Source organism: Podarcis bocagei, assembly GCF_964188305.1.
Source record: "Podarcis bocagei genome assembly, chromosome: 3".
Lineage (NCBI taxonomy): Eukaryota > Metazoa > Chordata > Lepidosauria > Squamata > Lacertidae > Podarcis > Podarcis bocagei.
The window spans coordinates 77,755,210-77,777,688 of record NC_138127.1 but is presented as its reverse complement, the minus strand read 5'-3'; the positions used below and the strand labels follow the sequence as shown (position 1 = coordinate 77,777,688).

At 43.5% G+C, this 22,479-nt stretch overlaps 1 protein-coding gene across 1 annotated transcript in view; it reads left to right on the top strand.

The window, feature by feature from the left end:
* COQ8A (coenzyme Q8A) overlaps window positions 1–17,000 on the top strand; it is a 55,195-nt gene extending 38,195 nt beyond the window's left edge. The window contains exons 5-14 of the mRNA XM_081187128.1: window positions 1,595–1,717; window positions 5,237–5,322; window positions 5,725–5,865; window positions 7,761–7,842; window positions 9,249–9,342; window positions 9,585–9,726; window positions 11,165–11,272; window positions 12,541–12,606; window positions 13,891–13,977; window positions 15,590–17,000. Coding sequence (XP_081043254.1) covers window positions 1,595–1,717; window positions 5,237–5,322; window positions 5,725–5,865; window positions 7,761–7,842; window positions 9,249–9,342; window positions 9,585–9,726; window positions 11,165–11,272; window positions 12,541–12,606; window positions 13,891–13,977; window positions 15,590–15,877 — 1,217 coding nt within the window. The 3' untranslated portion in view covers window positions 15,878–17,000. The remainder of the gene's footprint in view (window positions 1–1,594; window positions 1,718–5,236; window positions 5,323–5,724; window positions 5,866–7,760; window positions 7,843–9,248; window positions 9,343–9,584; window positions 9,727–11,164; window positions 11,273–12,540; window positions 12,607–13,890; window positions 13,978–15,589) is intronic.
* Window positions 17,001–22,479: the final 5,479 nt, after the last annotated feature.

Here is a 22,479-nt window from a genome sequence, read left to right as displayed (position 1 = left end):
ATCCCTGCCCTGTGAAGCCTTCATGTTTTTGCTTCAAACTTCATTAAAAGGGTGGGGTTTCTTGGGATTATACTTTCTCAGGGAGATACTGTTCATGTATGCCACCACAGCAGCAAGAATTCTTGTGGCGAGGAAGTGGAAAAACGAAACAATACCGACAATCACAGATTGGCAGATACTCATGTTAGAGTATTTACAACTAGCAAAACTGACAAGAAGCGTTAAAGGAGTATTGAACCAGAAAATATTTGGAGAATGGAGAATATTTAAGGATTATATAAGATCATATTGTACCAACCACACCATATTAGCAGAACTTGAGTGATACTTGTAAACACAACAAATACCGTTTGTGGAGTAGACGGGAACAATATTAAAGAATATAAAACTGTGCGAAAAAAACGACAGTATAAACAGTACAATGAGAATGATTGGAAGAGTTATTTTGTCAGAAGTTTTTTATTTAAGTATTAATTAGGAAGATTAAGTTTTTTTATGCACGTAAATCTGCTCTTTCTTCTTTTTTCTGTATTTTCTTTTCTTTCTTCTTAATTGTTTTTTCTTTTGTTTTTGTAGTATGAGATTGCAAATTCTTTGTATATGTGTGTAATTTAAATTAATAAAGATTATTTAATTATTAACAAAAAAGATGCAGAAGGAGAATTGTTATTGTTGTTATTTATTAAATTTATCTTCCACCCTTCATCCTAGAACTCAGGGTGGTTCACAATATAAAAATACAATATGAATACATAATAAAAATAAAGAAGAAAAACAACCCAATCTCCCCCCCCTCCCCGCACATTTTTAAAAGAGTGTTGGATGTTAATCAGCTAAGGGCCTGGTTGAAGAGGCCTGGCGCCTAAAGGTGTATAATGAAGGCACCAAGCGAACCTTCCTGGGGAGAGTGTTCCACAAATGGGGAGCCCTGTTCCCGTGTTGTCACCCTCTGGTCATCTCGTGGAGGAGAGGCACACGAAGAAGGGCCTCAGATAATGATTGCAGGGACCTGATCGGTTTCTATGAGGAGAGACAGTCCTTTAGGCATTGCAGTCCTGAGCCATTTAAGGCTTTATAGGTTAAAAACAGCACTTTGAATTGGGCCCGGAAACTAATTGGTAGCCTGTGCAATCAGACCAGGATTGTTGTAATATTCTCAAACTGTCTTGCCCTGGCCACCAAATTTTGTACTAGTTTCAAGTTTCCTAACTGTCTTCAGGGGCAGCCCTATGCACAAAGTGTGTGCGAATGTGTTCACTCATTAAGATTTCTTAGTGTCTGTGGCAAGTAACACCTCCCTGACAAAGGCTTCTCAGCTCGTCTTCTTGGCACCCTAGCTTTGCAGAGTCAGGGAGGTAAAAAGCATGAGAGAACATTTGGACAAAGCGTTTTGAGATGAATTGTAGTCCAAAACCTCTGGATGGCACCAGGTTGTCTGCTTTTACCTCCCTTATATTGAGGAATGCTGCACAGTGATTGATACTTCTCTACCACCTGAAAGGCGAAGAAAGCAAGGTCCTTTGGACCAAGTGGGTACAGTGCCAATAGTAGCAGCCTTACAGCATTTTCCTTTATTTTTTTACCCTGTCCTCAGGCAAAAAGGCTGTTATGGATACCAGTCCATTTATGTCGGAAGCCAATGCAGAGAGAATCGTGAGGACCCTCTGCAAGGTTCGAGGAGCAGCGCTGAAGCTGGGGCAGATGCTGAGCATCCAAGGTAAGGATGAACAGCTTGTTGGTGCTCCTTGAATCCTCCCCCTTTGATCTCTCATCTCTCGGGTGATTTTTTGACTCTCCCAACCATTTTTCCCTTTTGGGAGTTTCCTAACTCTTTTCCAGATTTTGTTCAGTTTTGTAGGTATTTCAGAGCCAGGAAGCAGAAGAGGCAGTAATACAGTTTCTGTTTAATAAGCCAGCATAACAGTTCCTTTTTTTGGAATTTTGTACAGAGGGAAAATGCCTTTTGAAGTAACTGCTCAAGTTTGTATTTTGTAAAATAATCATAGGAGATATTTGTCATAATGTCCTCAGCAGCCTTGGTGCAACATGAAACCCAACAGAGTACCCATTAAGGCTGCAAATGCCCCCCAGGATTCCATGCTAGAATATTGCAAATGTAGACATTGTGGCTTTAAAAACTTGCTAGCTTTCTCCCCCTGCCTGTTTTGTTTAACATCCGCCATGTGAAGAATTCTGAAGAGCATGAAAGTTTGCTCACTATTTTGTGACATGTTGCTTGCTCCCCTAAAAGGTATTGCTGTATTGTCAATATTTTAATCCCCCTCTCCCAAGGGAAAGGTACAGTCTATTTTAAGTGTTAACAACCACCAACATGGTTGCTTAAAAAAACGGCCACCTTTCTAATTTGTTAACATACCTTTTGCAATTGTAGCATTTCTTTACCTCCAAGGTTTTTGAGTTGTGTTTTTAAGAACATCTTATTCTCTGCCTTTTATCCCTTTCACCTTCCACCAGGTGAGAACCATCAGTACACATATAAATGCTGTTGCATCAAAAAGCCCAAATCCCACATACTGTTCTTGTTTCTATCTTCCCTGTAATCTTTATTTGTAGTTGCATATTATGAAGTGTATATTGCGTTAAAACTGCTAATAAATCAATACCGTGGTATTCGTTTTGGGCAAAAGTGAGAAAGCAGCTGTACCCTTTAAAGTAAACTCTCAGGGCCTAGAGTCCGTTTCATCAGATGTATGAAGTGTTAGCTGCAAAAGCTTCTACAGTCAAACCTCGGTTCTTGAATGGCTCCATTTTCGAACATTTCGGTTCCTGAACGCTGAAGTAAATGCTCCAGTTTTTAAACATTTTTTTGGAACTCAAACGTCTGACGCGGCTTCTGCTTGAGTGCAAGAAGCTCTTGCAACCAATTGGAAGATGCACCTCAGTTGTTGAACGTTTTGGAAGTCAAACGGTACGGATTATGTTCAACCACCGAGGTTTGACTGTACTTTAAAGCAACACAAGGCTCTACGTCTGTTGCAGCAAACAACCACCACAAACATGGCTCCCTTCTGGAAACTATTTGGACTCGAAGACTTCTCAAGCATGTGCTCATTATTTTTGGCTTATGTTTAGAATTCTCCCAACTCAGGCCAGCAGCCTGACAAATCCAGATGACAGAAGTGTGTAGCTGAACATTGTGTTGTGACCAAGAGAAAATGTAATATTGGTATTAGCAGAAGAGAGTGTTTGTGTGTGTGTAGATGATCTAGATGTGATGTGGCTACCACTAAAGTTACTACAATGGCGGGATCTGAAGTAACTACTAGAGCCAATCTGTGTGTATGTGTGTTAATTTAAGTTTCTTCCCACTAATAGCATAGCATTGCCAAACCCACTGGAGGCTTTTAAAGAAATAAACACAACCGAAGGCCAAGGCTCACAAACCTGGTAGACATTCTGTCCCTCCTTTAAACTTCGCCAGCCTTCTGAGAAAGATGCAGTTCTGTATTTCTGAAAAGGACCAGGAAAATGAGCTTTCTCCAACAAGAATCCTTTGCTTCCGTTAAAAACAATAGGTTGATGCAACTTGCAGGCTGCCCTCTGCTTGCAGTTGCTTCACCCCGCAAAACTTTACCATGAACCCTTTCTGTGGCCAGTGTCTTGCCCAACCTTAACTGCAAGGGAGGAACGGACTGTCACTGCTTAATAGCAGGGGTGTCTTTTAATGTCTAGTCTAAACCATAAGCCACAAAGAGGAAAATCTGTAGCTCAGCAGCAGAGGACATGCTTGGTCCCAGGTTCAGTCCCTGGGTTGCATCTGCAGCTTTCAGACAAGTGTTGACAGCATTCATCTAGATGGGCCTAATGGTCTGACTCTGCATATACTTTGCTTCCTGTGTTTTTGACTACGAGCATGCTTTGTTAAAAAATAATCTGGTTGGTTACTTCAGCTCCAGTTGGCAAATCGTTCTTTGAAGGCCTTATAAACTTGCCACATAAATAGCAAGTGAAGGCGGATCATCGGCATGTTAGCGAGCAAAGCAGATAAGTGTTGGAATAGACATGCAAGTCACAGCTGATGCAAGTGTTTATTCTCTGTTTTTCTGAGGTGGTGAAAGCAGAGCAGCCTGTTGAGAATTGAAATGTTCTCCTGCCAGCCCCAGCCCTTCCTGCTATGTCTCGGAAGGGACGGGGGTAGAATAGATGAGGTTTCAGCACACAACAACCCCATGGAGGATGCCACACTTGTGGAAGCCTTAGGATAAGGGATATCGCCAGGATCTCATGGGCATTCTTCCATCATGCTCAAATTCAGTACCCCTTCTTGAGCATAGCTCTTTTGAACCTTCTAAGCTGCAAAAATGAGCTTGAAGATCTGACCCTTTGCCATGTGTGAAGGAATTGAGTGGGTGGGAATGGATCCCTCCTTACTGGCAGGTCCCTGTTTTGTATAAGAGCTCCCTTCAAAAGTAAATAGTGATGCGCTGCCACCAAAATGCTGGGGCTGCACTGTAGTGTGTCCAGCTGCTTTGAGGGTTTCTTGGTCCTGCAGGCAAGGACCCATTTACTTTCCCAAAGCTTTAGAGGCACACAATTTTGTTTGTGTGTGAGGGGAAAATTTGGAACACAACAGGTCACTTAGCATCTCTGCAGTGTCATACAGGGAGATTCTAGTAAGAAAATTTAGAGGTTTGCTTTAAAAACAACAACTAATGAAACAAAATAAAAAAAATATAAATAAGTTTATTTGGGGAAGAGTGAAGGCAATGATTTCTCTCTTGCACACACTCACAAACAAATTCCCTAAAGATAATTGCCTTTTTGTATATGATGTTCTTTTTGTTTATTTGTTCTTTAAGTATTTGAAACCCAAATTACTAAATAAATTAATTCCCTGAAGTCAATTTAACATAGCTAGCTGCATGTTGCTTGCTTGAGCAGAGCATTGGGTTTCAGAGCATATGCAGAGTTCCTTGCAGCAGGGGGGGAGTCTTCGGGCTTCTCATTGGATATTTCAAGGATGACAAAGACTGAGGGTAAAGCGTCACATGTTTATAGGAATTTATGAACAATAAAGCTGGCTCCTTTGAGCAAGATAGAATGTTGTCTGATCCTAGCACAAAATCCACTCACATCTATATATATGTCAATGCTCAATCCGAAATGTACTGAAGGCTACTTCTACCTTTTTAATGAGACTGTACTTTCATATCAAAGGAACTAGCTATCATGTTTAACTATGGCTCTGACTGGGCTTGTATTTTCCTCTTGTCAGATGATGCCTTCATCAACCCTCATCTGCAGAAGATTTTTGAACGTGTCCGTCAGAGTGCAGACTTCATGCCACTGAAGCAAATGATGGTGAGGATTTGGCTGGGCTGTGTGACAGCCTTGGGGATCAAAGTGGACGAACAGAAGTAGACCTGTGTTGAAAGTGAAAGCAGGCGCCTTCCTCTATTTACAGGTTCTGGGCCATTGCTGAGCAGGCTGCAAGAACAAAGCATTAAATAACCTTACTGCACCTTCTTTCCTTGCCTACACCATTTTTAAAAAAATCATGGTGGAATTCATTGTTTAGCTCTCTAATTTGTATACATTAGTGGCTGCTTGGATTTTTAATCCTGGCCATTTATATGCCCTTGGTGCTTGTTTGCAGTTGTCCGTATGTCATAGCTGGATTTCAAAGTCCCTAGTCTAAGCAACAAGTGGTAGTGTCTACCTGGGAAGGGAAAACTCCAATTTGTGTTTTTTATTCACCACTAGAAAACTTTGAACAATGATCTTGGTCCCAACTGGCGTGATAAGTTGGAGTTCTTTGAAGAGCGACCTTTCGCTGCAGCTTCGATTGGACAGGTTCACCTGGGGCGCTTGAAGAACGGGAAAGAAGTTGCCATGAAAATCCAGGTGGGCCTAGTGGTCTTCAGTGTTTTCAGAGTTGGCGCCCACCAGTAGCTCTGAATATGCACTTTGAGACCCACTCCTTGATGTTTTACAATATATTAGTTTCATAGAAGTGTAGAGTTGTAGAGTTGAAGGGATCCCGAGGTTCATCTCATCACCTTTGGCCCCTGTGTGAAGCCTATGCGGCTTTAGGGTAGTTCTGTCACTGTGCCCCTAACACTTCTGTCTGAGATCAACAGACATTCTCAGATGGAGGACAGGCTGCTTCAAATCCTGAACCTGATTCTTGGGTTGTGACAAAGTATATGGTATGAATAGTTCACATGTTATCGTTGCCTTTTTTGCTGATCAAACTGTGTGTCTGAACCATTTGTACTATAGACTTGCACAATATGGGGGATGATGTGCCAGAAGCATTTTCCTTTTCTGGAAATCCTGGTTTTGGCAATTGCCATAATTCTCTCCACTGGGAGTTTTCATGATCCCCATGACAGTAGAAAAGTCCTGTAGATGGGGAGCCTCTGGCTCTTCAGATGTTGGGCTCCAACTCCCATCATGGTCAAGGATGATGGCGTTGTAGTCTAACAACACCTGGAGGGACCACCTGCTCTAGATCTAAGGCTTTGCTAGGTGGCATTTCTTGGGCTGTTGTCTCTCTCCCCCACCCCCATTTTTAAGCCCAGTGTAGGTTAAAAGTGACGGAAAGTTCCTGTTCTTGCAGCTGTTCATGTCAGTCTGCTACCCAGAGCACAGGTGCTAAGCTGTGAAAATTGGCTCCCTTGGCTCTTTTTTAGAAAGGAGGTGGGGAGGATGGAATTTTAGACTCCGCAGGCTGTGCTTCGCAGGAGCATTTGAGAAGTGTGCTGTCAGGTTTGGACAGTCTAAATTACCTTGGAGAGAGGGAACTGTAGCTCATTATGCCTTCCCTTAATTATTTCCCAAACCAGCCTGTGTTTCTTATGCAAAGTAAACTGCATTACCATAGAACTCTCTTGATTGTGATAGGACTGTATCTTTTCTGAAGGATTTTTGCAAATGATGGGGAAACAAACCGTCCTAAGTTCAATCCTGGGAAATTTCCCTGTTTGGCAGGCAACTCTCCAGGTTCTCAAGACAGTAAAAAAAACAGGAGGCAGAGCTGCCAGCCTCTAGGCTGGATCAGGCTTGTAGAACCTTCTAGGATCATAGAATTGTGGAGTTGGAAAGCATCCTGTGGGTCATCTTGTCCCACCTTGTCTACTCTGCCCTACTCTTGCCCCCTCCTCCCCATCTCAGCTCACCCTCCTTTATCTTCAGTAAAAGAGGCCTGCAGAGTAGCAGCAACTAGAGTGGCTAGCATCTTTCAGAAAGATGCTCTTGCTGCCACAGTCCATAGCTGGACCTCCAGGCTTGTCCATGAACCTACCTGCCTGTGACTGTTGTGGCCGGGAGTGGTTTCTGCTTTCCCAAAATACAAAGCAAGAAAACGTCAGTGTGGCTGGGGAACAGGAGTGGGAGGAGGAGGCATGAGAATGTGTGTGAGTTGCTCCTGATGGAAAGCATGTGTGCCGTTGTGGGTGGGTGGGGAAGAGAATGGATGAATGGGGTGTCTACCTGTGGGTGGATGGGAGGAACGAGGGATGTGGGGCTTGTGCATGAGAAAGTGGCAAGCAGAGAGAAAAGGGGTGGCTCTACATACTCTTAGGCAAGCAATAATGTGCTAGCTGGATCAGACACAGGATTAGCCAGGTTCCCGTGACCTCTTTTCACCCTTGCATTTCAGCACCTTTATTTAGGGATTTTGTTTTTGCCATGACTGAAGCCTTCACCCTCTGTTTTAGTTCAGGAAAGTGTAGCAGGTGTTTGAACTGGAGGAGATGCTCAGCATTTCCATTTCTCTCTCTCTCTCTCTTGTGCAGTATCCTGGAATAGCCCAGAGCATCAATAGTGATGTCAGCAACCTGATGACTGTCCTGAGCATGAGCAATGTTCTCCCAGAAGGTAACTTTGGGAAGGGGGCTGTTGTGCAAGTCTTCTGTGTGTGTCTGCTGAACACTACTCTGTTGTCTGCTGTCAGTGTTAAAACAGTTGGTTGGAAGCTTCACCTGCTGCCTCTTACAAGCAGCGTAGTTGCTAAGATGAGACATGGAATGACGCTGGGGTATTGCCAGGTGCTTAAAAGACTGGGAGCCACAGGCCCATGACTTGTCTCTGGGCATATGAAGATGGGTTGTGCCCTGGGTTTCACTTTGTAGAGGGCCCAGCTGAGGGTTTGGGGGGGGGATGGAGGGAAGGGCAGAATATCCAGGGCTTGGGCCCCCTGGGCTACCACCTCTGCCCCACATATTCTGGGGGACAACCTCTCACTATTGTGCAACAGGTTATTAGCATGAAATGCGGGGAGAGTTTTTAGCCTATGTTTACCGGATAGAAATCCATTCTGCTTTGCTCATCTGCAAGAAAGGTCCAATCATGTCCAAACCCACAGGAGAGCCCAGCATTCTGAACCTGATATGTGGCAATGAAGAGAGAGTAGCAAGATTGCTGTGTAACGTAACTCCTCCCTCCCTCCCTCCCTCGTTGGCAGTCTGTGGACTGGCTGCCAGATGGGAGCAGAGCTCAGGCAGACAGAACCACTTTGTCCTTTGAACTTCTTTTGCCTGGCTGTGGGAATGCTGGGCAGAGATCCACAACCTTAATTGTAATCCCCCCTTGATAACGCTCATTAATCTTGGCATCAAAGAAGCCGTGGGAGGCTATAAGTCCGCAAATGCTTTGTATCTCCACCTTTTCCATTTATGGAGTATGGGTGGCTGCAGTAGTTGCCAGTACATGCCTAAATTGATTTCGTATGTGCGGGGGGATGCTATTCCTGAAGTCCAGGATGCGTTAATTTTAGGAGAACCATTCATGCTTTGCAGAGAGGTGCAGTTGCTACAATTAACTAAGAACAATTGTATATGGCTGAAAGTAACCAGCGAAGCGCTATCTTCCAGGCTGAGCTCTTTTCCCTGTTGAGGAACCTTTTTCAGTCCAGGGGCCACATTCCTTTCTGGGCAGCCTCCTGAGGGCCATATGCCCATGGTGGGTGGGGCAAAGAAGAAAGGGCAGGTTTTACCTTATGTACACTAGGCTAGTTTCTACATACACTTGTGTGCCCTCTCTGTTCACCATCCAGATAAGCAAGAGGCATTATCAGCGTTCATGGACACGTGCCAGCCAGGGCAAAATATCTGAGGTGCAAATAGGGCCAGTGAGGGGCTTGGTCTGGAAGTGTTCCAAGGGCCAGGCAGAGAGAAGTGGAGGGCCGCATTTGGCTCTAAGGTCTGAAGTCCCCCACCCCTGATTCTGTCATTGTTTCTATTTCAATCCTAACCTGCTTCCTTCTCCTGCCGTTTTGCCCCCAGGTCTCTTCCCTGAGCATCTGGTTGAAGTGCTGAGCAGAGAGCTGGCCCTGGAATGCGATTACAAGAGAGAAGCTGCCTGCGCTAAGAAATTCAGGTGTGTTTTATGGGGCTCTGCCCCCGCCAGATGCTGCAACGAGGGATTCTGGTTTTATCCCAAACACCTGGGCTTGTGCATGCTGTTGGACCAGGGGGAAAGAGGATCAGAGAAGAATCTAGAGTAGCAAGTGGCTGCTTTTTGGCAAAATGGCGTCACCTCTGCTGAGCCCAGATATTGCAGAAACCCCACGCCCCTGCAGGGGTTGGGCAGCTCTTAGCGTTTTATCTGTTGCCCCTCAGGGAGCTGCTCAAGGACCACCCCTTTTTCTATGTTCCTGCTGTGGTGGAGGAGCTGTGCAGCCCACATGTCCTGACGACAGAGCTGGTGTCTGGGTTCCCGCTGGATCAAGCCCAAGAACTCAGCCAGGAGATAAGGAACGAGGTATGGTCGCCTGGCCCCTTTTCAGCTTGGAGGTGGAGGAAGGAGATTTGTAGAGCCAGAGGACACGAGCCTCTTCCTCAGGCCATTTTGCAAGAGAGCTCCTTTGAATGGACAGGTTGGGGCCATGCTATTGTGTGCAGAAATCGATTGCTTGGGAATGGTGGGCACCCTAGAAAATGTTTTGCTACTGATTGTGTCCTGCATACCTCAGTATTGGGGCCACTTGCACTGGGGACCCCAAAGCCCACCGGCTTTGCTAACCTGCAAACCATCTTTCAGACAGACAGCGTGACCTTGTGTGTAGGATGACCAGCTTGGAAAAAGAGATCATCTCACCCTGGAACGAGCGATCAGAAACGCGCCCCCCTCTTGTTGCATAAGCACCCAAATATAGGTTTCTCAGTTCGCCCAATCCTAGCAGCTGAAGCCTGGTAGAAAAGTACTGGGTAAACAAGAGGTCAGACGAGAGGTGAAGCATGGACAAAAGAGCATCTGAGCCAAATATAGTAAGGGGCTAGAAAGTTAATGGGAGGACAAGCAAGTCTGACTACAGCCAGATTGGCAGATGGACTTGGCCTGGTATTCCGACGTGCCCCATAGGAGGCCATTAAACATCCTTAACAGCTGTCAGCAAGTCACTGAGCAGGAGTATAAAGTTTGGTCTCTAGACAACAAAACTCCTGGGTACATGGCTTTGCCACTCTGACGTGTTGCTGCTCTGTCCTTTCTCCTCTCCTGCATTTTTCTGGGCACTGCAAGGTTTCTCATGGCAGATGCTAGACTTTTGGTCTGATCCAGCAGTTCTCTTTCTGTGTCAGCAGAAGCTGGTCTTGGCTGCTGACAAGTGTGCCTGTATGGTGTCCGTGTTTTCAAGCACATGTTGCCACATTTGCACTTTGCCTTCCCATCTGAGGTGCACACTTAAATCCTGACCCTTTGGTTGCTAAATTAAATTTTCACCAAAACAATGGTGCAATTGGTGCTCTCTTCTTCCTCAGCCCTTCTCTCCTGTAAATGGCATCCCTACTCTGGGCCACTAACTTGGCCACAATGTTGGCTCAATAACTCCAGCCTTTCTGGAAGCTAGAGGGCAGATAAGTGACCTGTTCCTGGTCCTTGTAGTTGGGCGAGCAACATAATTTCACCCCCTGACTATATCACATGTTACACAAAAGGGACCACACTTCTTCTCGAGCTTTGTAGTTGTGCATTGTCCAAAGCAGTGACTCTTTGGCATCTCTCTCTCTCTTTCTTCCTGCCTCCCTCCCCAAGGAGATGTGTAATCCACCTAATCCCAGGAGTCTTTGTAGCATCCTCTGCCAGACAGACATTCATGATAGCTGTGACTTAGTTTCAGTATATTCTGCATATCTAGCTAATCTGATGCAAGTGGGAGCTTTTCTAATTCATTTTCATCCCTTTGTTGCAATTTTTGCAGATCTGCCACAACATACTCGTTTTGTGCCTGCGAGAGTTGTTTGAGTTCAGATACATGCAGACGGATCCAAACTGGTCCAACTTCTTCTATGACCCAGAACTGCAGAAGGTAAATGGCTCTAGCTGGACTTGGCACTAGCTGCTTATGCAGCATTCGCTTCCTTTTTTTGCAATGGCTTCTTGGCTAATGTGCTCCTTTAGGTGGATGTGGTTCGGTTAGCTTGGCAACAGGGCAAGTGGGTTTGAGGGTAGCGCCTGGAATCTAGAGTTTGCAGATTTTAGGTGGAAAAGGGAGCGTATTTCACGGAAATAATACAGCAAGAATGTAATGGGAGGGATAGTAAGACTCTGCTGGCAATCAAATAGAATTCCACTGATGATGTCTTTGAAGGAAAAGGTAAGAAATTCTCACCTGCCTGATGCCTAGAGCAGGAATGGGGGAAGCTGTTTTCCTTTTGAAGGGCCATTGACCCACTGGAAAAACCAGTTGGAGGTACAGCATTGCAGGACTGTATAGCTCAGGCATAGGCAAACTTGGCCCTCCAGATGTTTTGGGACTACAACTCCCATCATCCCTAGCTAACAGGATCAGTGGTCTGGGGTGATGGGAATTGTAGTCTCAAAACATCTGGAGGGCTGAGTTTGCCTAGGCCTGGTATAGCTCTTCCTCTGTGCCACCCCACCTGCCTCTCTCACATATAAGAGAGGCAGGACTTGGGCTCCCAGGGTCTAGAGGGCCAGAAATTAAGCAGAGCATCGCAGGTTCCCCACCCCCCAAGCGCTAGAGAGATTTACCTTCTTTAAGAGCACTGGAGCAATGGCTATTAAACTTTCAACATCCAGAAGACCCTTTCCATACCAACTTGTTCTGCTAAGGAAATGTGGTGTGTGCATTGCAGGGGATTCTGCATCTTAATCTAGGCCCCGTCCATGTGCGCTTGAGCATAAACCCCGTGCCTTCCTATAGCTGGGCATTGCAGCCACTGTTTTGAAATTTGCTCTTTCCATGGTGGCTACTTGGTCCATCCTCATGTTTGTGCTATGTGACCCTTCCAGCCAGGTGGGCCTGTCCGATTGTCCTTGTTTCCTTAGCTGTGTTAGAACTGGGGACAAAGTGTTGAAGTTCTCCCAATGAAAGGAGGGTTCTTGCCAGCCATGCAGTTTTTGTATATAAAAGCGCATGTACTAAAGCAACCTGTGAAGTGTTGCTGTTTTAGGTTTTCACCCTATCCCAATAACAAGTGGGAAAAGAAAGTGGCTTTACAAAGAACTCCAGCTCTTTGTAGCACTTAAAATTGTTCTGACAAACATCCGGATGCTCTCGGTGTAATAGTTTCTGTTCTAGTGTAAAAAACCACATTTGTTCAACTCATCCAGGTGGCGCTTCTGGATTTTGGAGCAACCCGGGGTTTTGATGAGGAATTCACAGACCTCTACATAGAGGTGAGGACTCCTAAAACCTTTTGTGATGGTGTCGTTGTTTTGTGGGCTTGAGAAGCATGTTTGACTTGTAAGTCGCTGGATTGAAAGAAAGCTAGAGGTTTAACTAGCTTTTTAGTTCTCCTTATCTCAGGCAGCCCAACTTTATTTGTTGCGTTCTAAAACTGGAGAACTTGGACTGCTGTCATAATTCACTTTTTCCTAATGTGGATTTTTAAAAATGTGCAAAGGGAGTTGATGGTGTGAGGGAAAGTGCTTGTAAAGCCTTAGTAATGCTTAAGACGTGTTGCTGTTTGTTTTTATTTAAATGACCCGAGTACATATTTTATTGTTCTTGTGGACAGACTCAAAATTGCTTTTTAGCAAACTGCCATAGGGAAAATATTGGTCCTTTCCCAGTGAAATAGGTATTGTTGCTCAGGACCCAGAGATTTTCTCTTAAGTGGGACTTGTGCAGTGAAAACTGCAATATTTTCCTAGTAGTCTAAAAACAAAAGGAAAGTATTCTCCCCCTTTCTGGCAGTATCTGCTCAAGGCAAACACCTGGACTCTTGAAAAGGGGTCCATGCTGCCAGCAAAGAGTAGAGCCCCCTTTTGCCTGCTGATTTTTCATGGGTTGGATTGTGTCCTGTGTTTCAATTGTAGCTAGCCATGTTAAATTAGGGCATCCATTCTCAGTACACCAACACTTCTTATTGTTTCACTGGTAACACAGGAGGGAAAATGACCATTACTAACTCTTAATTTAAGCACAACCACAAGGACTCCCAATTGGGCATTTAGCTCTGCAATGTGGAATGTTTTCCATTAACTCTGTTCTGTCTGGATTTCCCTTCGCTTAAAGCAGTTCACAAACCAGTAACTTCTTCATTGACCACTAATAATGAACTGTATGTCACAGACATTACTTCTGAAAATTCATTATCCTATTTTTATACAAATAACATGTGAAGACTTGGTCTATTCATTTGTATCATTTATTATTCCTATGATCCTTGTTTATAAAACCCAATAAAAAATTACATTAAAAAAGGGCATGCATTCCTTTCATCCTAGTATCACATTTCCGGTCTCAAGTGAAGACAGCTGAAGTTTGTGATCTTTCAAAACTGCTCATGCTTCTTAAAGGCTTGGCCGAATTCTTTTTTGTGGGTTAAAAACATGTAGCCTTCCTAGTATTGACCTTGTTTCTGAGTAAAGGATTTTCCTTGCTATTGAAGTGCTTAATAGGATTGGCTCCCACCTACACCTTCTGGCTTTTGAATTTTTCTTCTTCTTCCAATACAGTTAATCAAAGCAGCTGCTGACATGGACAGAGAGAAGGTGCTGAAGAAATCAATAGAAATGAAATTCCTAACTGGCTATGAAAACAAGGTACATAGTAGCACCAAACAATCAATGCTTTGTTTAGCTACCGGTGCGACGTCAGTCTCCTTTAGAAACTTCAGCTAAATAATTACTCCCCTTTTGAAGCTACATATTTATTGTATCTATAGAACTTAAGTGTCTCTTGCCAATGCCACCATGGGGGTCAACATTAGCTGCAGCTCTTAAGTGGCATATCTCACACTCCTTTCAAATCCAGCTTAATTTGTCATGCAGGATACTCACTCATTCTTCTAATATCTGGGTGTGTGATCAGGGCAGCTGGCTTGAGCCTGTAATGGTGAATGTCTTAAGTTCCCTGCCATGTCTCTGTGAGTGTTTAGCTTGAGATGCTGGAGGTTTGGAAGCTTGTTTCCAGCAAAGTGTGGGTAGTTGGCAAGGATGCTATAAAACACACTTCCCGGGTGTCTCGTGTCCCAGGTTCAATCCCTAGCATCTCTCGCTAGGGCTGGGAATGGCCCCTATCCGAAATGTCAGAGAGCCACTGCCAGTCATTGTAGACCATACTGAGATAGATGGACCAGTGTTCTGATTCAGGGTGAGGCAGTTTCCTATTATTTCTAAGTAGGCTCCAAAGCGTTGCCATTCAAGTTTTATTCTGGTGGATTGCAGAGTTATGGGATTGGGGAGTTGTGGGGTGTTGGAGCTGTCATGGTTGCATAGAAGGAGTTGGAAATATTCTAATTTGGGTGTCCATTGTTGGGGCAGTGGAGAAGTTCCTTTGGTTTTTGAGTAGGATTATCCTAAGATTTTTAGCATTTTAAATATGCTGGTAGAAAGTAACAGAATATCCACTTTGCTGGCCTCGCAATACTCTTTGTTGCCAGCAATAATTTTATTTGAATTTAGCTTGACTTTTTTTTTATCTGATGCACTGTAATATTGTAGAATTGTGGTCTGGTGAAAACCTGAGATGGGTGCAGTCCTTCATTTTTCTCCCTGGGGAGAAAGATTCCTGTTCAGTGAGAGTCCCCATTTGAATTAACAATGGAAGTGAGAGGTAGTTTATTAAGGGTCAGCAGCTTGGAGGAACATTCTCCTCGCTACCCTTGATCATATGGAAAGTCTGTGCTGCCACATTAGGCTGTGAAGGAAATAGTCCTTGATCTTGTATCTCCTTCACAGTAGCTGTGTTGGGTTGTGATTAGTGGCGCTTGCTTCTGAATAAACATGCACAGGATTGGAAGTGTTGGGTTCTGACACTGCCTGGTGTACACTGTCTTAAAAAGCAAAGCCCACTGACATCTCCACCACCATGCCAGTCACACCTGGCACCACCTGGTAGACCTGCCTAAAGTCTGCCTGCCTCTGCTTATGAGCAGACAAATAGAACATTTATCCCTCCAGACTACAATTCCTGCAATACAGTAATTTACTCTCAGTGCTAAGTGGGCTGAGCCTAGTATAGTTATTTGTGAATGTTTATTCCAGAGCTAGAGAGATTAACTATTCCTGCTGTTCATGGAATCATTCCTCATCTTCTTTTTGACCTGTAGTTAGGAGTTACATGGTAGCTGTCTTTTTACTTTCTTTTTCCTCAGTAAAACTATTCAGAACAGCTGATCAGAACCACCCTTCTTTCCATTTTCGTTTTGTTCAGGCTATGGAAGACGCCCACTTGAACGCTGTCCTCATCCTTGGAGAAGCTTTTGCATCTAGTGAACCTTTTGACTTCGGCAACCAAAACACCACTGAGAAGATACATGGCTTAATTCCAGTCATGCTGAAGCACAGGCTAGTCCCACCCCCCGAGGAGACCTACTCTCTTCATCGGAAAATGGGAGGCTCATTCCTCATATGCTCCAAGCTGAAGGCCCAAATTCCATGCAAGGACATGTTTCAGGAAGCCTACAGAAAATACTGGAGTAGAAAGGCGAAGAAGGAATAGTAGCACAGAACTGTTGAATGTCCCCTTGGGTTTATGGCCAATCACCAAGGTTCTAGCAAACCACAGTGCGGTGTCTTCTCTCTCATACCCCCCAGAACACCAGCAGCCTGGCTCCTGGAAGCAGAATACCCGGTTCTAAGGACAGTGTTGTTCTTTTGTTGGACTTTTCTCCTCCACTTTACACTCACCTGATTCCCTGTGTAGCCTCCCTTTTTACAGGAAAATGGTTGTAGCCTAGTGTAGGGATTGTGAGGGGAGGTTAGGCAGCTCTGTATCTCACTGTCCCAGGTATCAGCTCTCTTTTTCAGATTTTAATACTGATAGCTGTGTACCAGTTTGTTTTTTTATTGAAAACAAAACAAAAAGGAAGGGGTGGTGGAAAGAGAGCCAAAACAAGTTGGCATTGAAATCGTATTGTAGTTCTCCAAATGTCTGTGGTTTCTCCCCCCACCCTTTTTTCCTAGGTCCTTTAATTTTTCTTCTTCTGAGGCAGGATACAAATGGTTTCATACTATGAAGTTTAGATTGCCAACACAACTCACAAGAGAATACTATTTTTGTATGATGCTTGCTGGGAATCCATAAAGGTCGGGATCTCCTGATGGTGCAGTGTAAGATGTGTACATAGCCTACTTTATGCCTTCAGTCTCTTAAGTTTTCAAGGAAAGTGAATATTTTCAAGGATCTGACAGAAAGTGGTGCAGTGGCGTATGTAGAATGCCCTACTTTCAAATGTGGCAGCCGTCTGATTCTCTTGAGTTGAATGTATATGCAATGTAGTTAATGGGGTTCTCTCGTTAAATGGAGAATTAGAGAAGCCAAAGCTCTTAACTGTGGCATTTATAGAAACCCAGCAGTGAAGCTGAACTATCTCCACCTTCATGCCTGCATCTCTGTAATGCAACCTTTGATGGGCGTGGGGAGATTGATACTGCTGTGTTATCAGTGGTGTTTCAAGATTTTGTTGGAAAGCATAATATACATTAAAGTAGCTGAACGCACAACTTTAAGCAATTGGAGGCAACTCGGCAAATGTATTTTGGGAGGGGTTTTTTTTGTACAACAGTTAGTTGTAGCTGTACAACTTTCAACCGATTTCCAATAAAGAAGTGCTTGTGCAGAAGGTGGCTTGGCTGTGGTTTACTAACCTGGAAGAAGAAGCAAGTGTATGGGTACTTTTTCACTTCTGCTTACTCTGATTCTGTTCCAGTAATAATGCCTCTTAAGTACTTTGTTTCATAACCACTATATTCTGGTGACAATTTTAGGTTTCACCTTTAAAGCAGGGAAGCAGTATCTGGCTGGGCAGACAATAGTAGTTATCCTATAGCTCAAAAGAGATCTTCCATCTCCACCCAGGTGGAAGTGCAGTGGTGAAGATGATGATTAGAGACAAGTTACAGCAGATTGTATTGGACTGGTAAATTATGGGAATGTCATGCAGTTGTGCCGTAAGAATTTATAAATCCTTCCTTGTTGGCTTATGCTCAGCCCATGGTATTCAGGGAATGCCTCTGAATGTAACAGTCCAGTTTAGCAGTCATGGCCGCTTATCTTCCATTATTTCATTCAAATCTTGGAAAGATGCACTTCGTAAATTATGTGTTGCATGAAGAAGCATGTTGAATCAATTTCTGTGTTTGACCCGGAATTCCAGTTTACACGAGCAAGGGCAAAATTTCCTTGGAACATTCAGATTTTAATTCATTTTAACACGGTACAAGGCCTGCCTGGCACCATTTGGCCCTATTCGTTTGAATAACGAGACATTTAGCAAGTCAGGTGTGTGGACAACTATCACCTGTGTTTTTGGGAGGTTATTAACCATCCAAATGCAAACCATTACAAAAGAGTTGTTGTTAAGATTTTATGAATCGGTCCAAATTGTGTGGCACACCGTTCCATGCAGGTGGTTCATAATACAGCTTCTCTTACCTTTTTGCACGAGCGCCTGCTTATTTGACATGCTGCATGTAGGAACGCTACTTAGATGATGGCAAGAATGCAGGAAGTTTACTTACTTGCCCCTATTGTTCGATTAGTTCCTAGTGCTGCTCTTTGTTTATAAGCTTCACATTTGAGATGCAAGCCCCCTTTAGGTGTTGTGTGATGGACCTGTTTAGAGCTCTGCCTGCCAGAGCTGTACAACTCCTCCCACTGTTGCCATGTTGGTGCACTGCTTGAGGCCAGGAGCCTGCTCTACAGGTGGTGCCACCTTGGGCGATTTATAACCCTCAGCAATTAGGGTTTTCAATTGCACAGAAAGCCTCACAGGGCAGGAGTTAGGTCTCTGCATGCATGGCGATGGTGGGAGTTGTGCCCCCTTGGCAGGCAGGGCTTGAGTACCCAACCCCCTTGCATGCATATTGAGGACTGTAGCGAACTTACTTTTTCCTCTGGGCTGCTCTTCAGTTGTGCTCTGTTAACTTCATTTAAAAACTGACTTTATGAGAAGAATAACTGAAATCTGTATCCTTTTAAGCTTCTATATTTAATTACAGTTAAAATGTTGGCTGATCTGGCATGTAAACCATTTGCCGTTTGACATATTCAAACTAGAAAATGCTTTTTACACTTTAAAATGTTTCATTTTTGGAGAATCAAAGTATGTAATTTGGAGGGGGGTGGCGAAGGTGAAATATGAAGAGATGGTTAAAGCACTGATAAAAAGTATAAAAAGCTGACAAGGGGACTTGAGCCAAACACATTGGATACCAGTTGAGAGCCTGATTGAGCAGATGTAAAACAGCAGCTTTGGATAAGCAAAAATCGTCACTGAAAGGATACCTATTAAACCCAGTTTACACGAAAGGTCACTTGAGGGATTTCATTCCTGTATTGGAAAGCAGACTGCTTCCTGTGTCTGAGCAGCCCTGTCTTTATGTTCACCTAATCCTCTTTGTAGGGAAATCTGAGGGAGTTCTCACTAAAATGCAAAGAAGTTAAAATCATTTTTTAAAATCCCTGAAGGCTGTAAGCTTTATAACCGCCTCAAAAGCAGGGCAGGAAAAACCCCACTAAAACCTCTACCTCAAATCCAGTTCCAGTAGGGTTTCCACACTGAGCTATTATAAAAAGTAATTTGCATGGAAAGACTTACTTTCTGATCAAGGCACCTGCCATCTGGGAATTGTTTTTCCCCCCAGGAAGTTGGATTCTGTCTTAACCCAGCTAATGTCAAGGGCAAATAAAAAAAATAAGGGGTTGTATAAGTGCTATTAGATGCATTGCCAACCATGAATTAGCTGTGCTGCTGCTGTTCCTTTTGTAAAAAGGAGTTTCCTGGGGAAAACACATCAGAAATCATCCAAAAAGGAGAGACCACAAAAACTTCAGTGTGTGAAACGACTCCGTGTTGTTAAGTTATCTTTGGAACTAGGCAACATAAACAAGGAAGTTTTCTCCGCTGAGGATGGAAGAAGAGAAGGAAGTCTATAGGAATAACCACACAAAGCTATGTGTGGTTAAATTCACTGATTGCATTGAATCAATGGACTTCACTGTGGAGTTAAGTGTGCCTGATTTTGTGCTGAATAAAATCAGACCCTTCATGTCGTGACTATCACATGAGGACCATTATGTGCGCCACTCACAGACCCTTTTGCACAACCAAGTGCGGGATGTGATGCACCCTTCTCCCGTCCAGTAGCTGTGGCTGTAGGGGTGGAGCATTCTGAAAAGCAAACACTGCATCCTTTCTCTGTGACTCTGGAATCAGAAAAACCACGAAGCTTCTGAACAGGAAATCATGTGGCAGAAGGTTCTTAATGAAAAGCTCTGTTTTCTGTTCAAGAGGAGTTCTATCTTGTGCATTTGAAAGCTACTTACCACAACCTGCTTTTTATTTTAATTGATTTCTGCTGCCCTTCCTCTCTAATGGTTGGGGGCCTGGTTTGTAGAATGCGGTCCTCCTAATTGCCTTCAAGGTCTGAGTTTCCCCCAAACCCAGTGTATTCCTTCTGCATCTCCTAGCTTAGGCCTCCCCATAGCTGTATCATTGTTGATGGGTGTGATGGCTCATGGCTTGAAGCAGCTAGATGCAGGGAAAGCAATCCCAAAAGAAACTACCTGCTGAAAGAACAAAACTTTCAATTGCTGAAATTATGTGACTACCCCATCATATCCCCTGTAGCCCCGCTGGCCTCATAAAAGTCTGGTGGGGTAGGAAAAAAGACAAACCATCTGTATTTCTAATAGTTCCCTGTTTTATTGCAATACATCAAAGTAGGTTAATATTAAGTGTTACCAACATAAAATATTGGTGACCTGTCATTTATTACATCATTGACTGATCCACCTTAAATATTTCTGTGCAATAGACTCTACATCATTGTTCTGGAGCAGAGAATCTCTTACAATGTCCTCTACAACATTGAGGGCATAAATCAAAAATAAGAGAAGAGTGAGAAGAGGCAAAAAGCAGAAATCTTTTCCCCACACGCACACTTGTCAGCTTTTATACTCTAAAACAAAACAAAAAAGTGATTACATCTAGGCCATGCAAAACTGTACAATAATATTACAATGGAAAAAAAATCCCTAAAAATATATTTTTAAAAAATAAATGATATGAAACCATCATACATAAAAAGGCAGGTATAATTACTGTGAAATACCAACACTGTTTTTGGTTGTGGATTGCTTCCTCATGAGTGAAAAAAATTCTTATGTAGGATGGGAGCATTTATAGAATGAAGAAGACAAGGTGACAAGTCATGTGGAATTGCCTTAATGCACAACATGGTCATAGAAGTTGAAAATCTACAGCATATTTGATCTCTGAAGGCCCCTTGTAGACTAGTTAGAAGCTCAGAACCCTATTCCAGGAAAAGCCTGATGACTGTGATTTTGGAATGAAACAGGCTTGTGCCCTTATTAGCCTCTAGGCACAAAGCCTTATTGCACTGGGCTAAACTTTTGTCATGAGCCTCTCAGTGACATTCACCCTGAGGCATATGCACTTCCTAAGGTCTCCAAACAGGGCACCTGTATATGGAACGTAGCTTGGAGAGAGGTAACTTTCACACCTGTGGTGAAACGGTGTAAGGCTAAGAAAATCCCAACAAGCCTGATTTCAGATTCCCAATTTCTTTATGACTTTGCAGGTGGGAAAAAGAATTTGAGGCCCTGCTTACTGCACACTGGCTAAAAAAGACAGATAATTTTCTCACAGTCGAGACCTTAAAACTGCCACCCCAAATCCAATCACCTACCCAGGTTTGCATCATTTCAAAACAAAAACTTGGTTGTGCTCAGGGTACATCCTCTGGTGAACCTCATGCCCAAAATACATTATTGCATTCCATGCTTATCGTGTGAAGATATCCTGCTGCGTTCAAATACCTGAGAGAGTAACACAAAGATCAACTGTATTTCCCCCCCTCCCCGCGCAAAACCAAAACTGTTCTAAAAATAAAATAAAATGCAGGTTAGGAACACGAAACAACACACAAATCAACTTTTAAGAAGCCAGCGAATGAGACTGATTCAGCAGTATAAAAATGGATATTATGACAGGAATGTGTTTTGAAAAGAAAAAAGTAATGATATGTATAGGTTGTGTGTGTTTAATATAGAAAAAATAATGGAGCTGTACAATCTGAGGTTCGTTTACAATCAACACCTGATTTATTGAGCCTCAAGAAATGGGCTAAAAGCGTAAAGAGGCAATGACTGAGGTGTCTGAATTAGCCCAGTTAGGGAAATAATAGCCTCAAACTATGTACACAAAGGTGTCATCAGATGAGTCAGGATTCAGTTAGAGACTATGAAAGTGCTTGGAGAAATGTAATCAGGTGTGCCTGGAAACTGAGCAATGCCTATCAGCAAAGCTTAACTTCACCAGCCAACCATTTCAGAGATATGTTTTCAATTCTGCCGATGCTCAAATGTGTCCATAATGTACTAGGAATGCATCCTAGGTCGGCATGAAAAGAAGAATACTTTTAATTTGTGAAATGGGCCAACGTATAAAATGTAACTCTTGGGATGCTAATTTCTTCTCATTCTAGACAGGTGCCTTCTTGTCTAATTTTCTTTCTCAGATGGAGCACAGATCAATTGCCACAGGACCTTGCAAGGACGTCTGCAAAACTGCCCTTGAGCTCACTTCAGGCAAGGTAACTTCAGAAGTGGATAGGCTTGGGCCTACTGTGGATTTCAAGCCCTGGCAGCCTTAATCAGATAACCTATTTCCCACTAGTTGTATTTCAGAAATAACTAAGTCCAATCTCTTCACAAGTGTATAGAACGGTGGGTGGGCATGAGTGATAATATCACAGGGTGGAAGAGAAGTAGAACCTTTTAGTAGCCAATGCTGAAGAAGTAGTCAATGGATTTTAAACTATGCCTGTCCTTGTGCTCTTAGACATGCTAATTTCCTGCTCAGCAAAACTGTCAAAACTGGCCGCTATGAAATGCAATTTGCCAATCTCTTGTTTATACCTGTGACAACAAAACACACATCATCAACTTGGAGATTCTTGACAAGCCAAATTCCACAGACAGGATTAGGACACCATACGCAGTAGAAAAAAGCTGTGTGTCCCCCCACCCACCCACAACTGTTCCCCCCAGTATAAAATAGCTAAATGGTAGCTTGG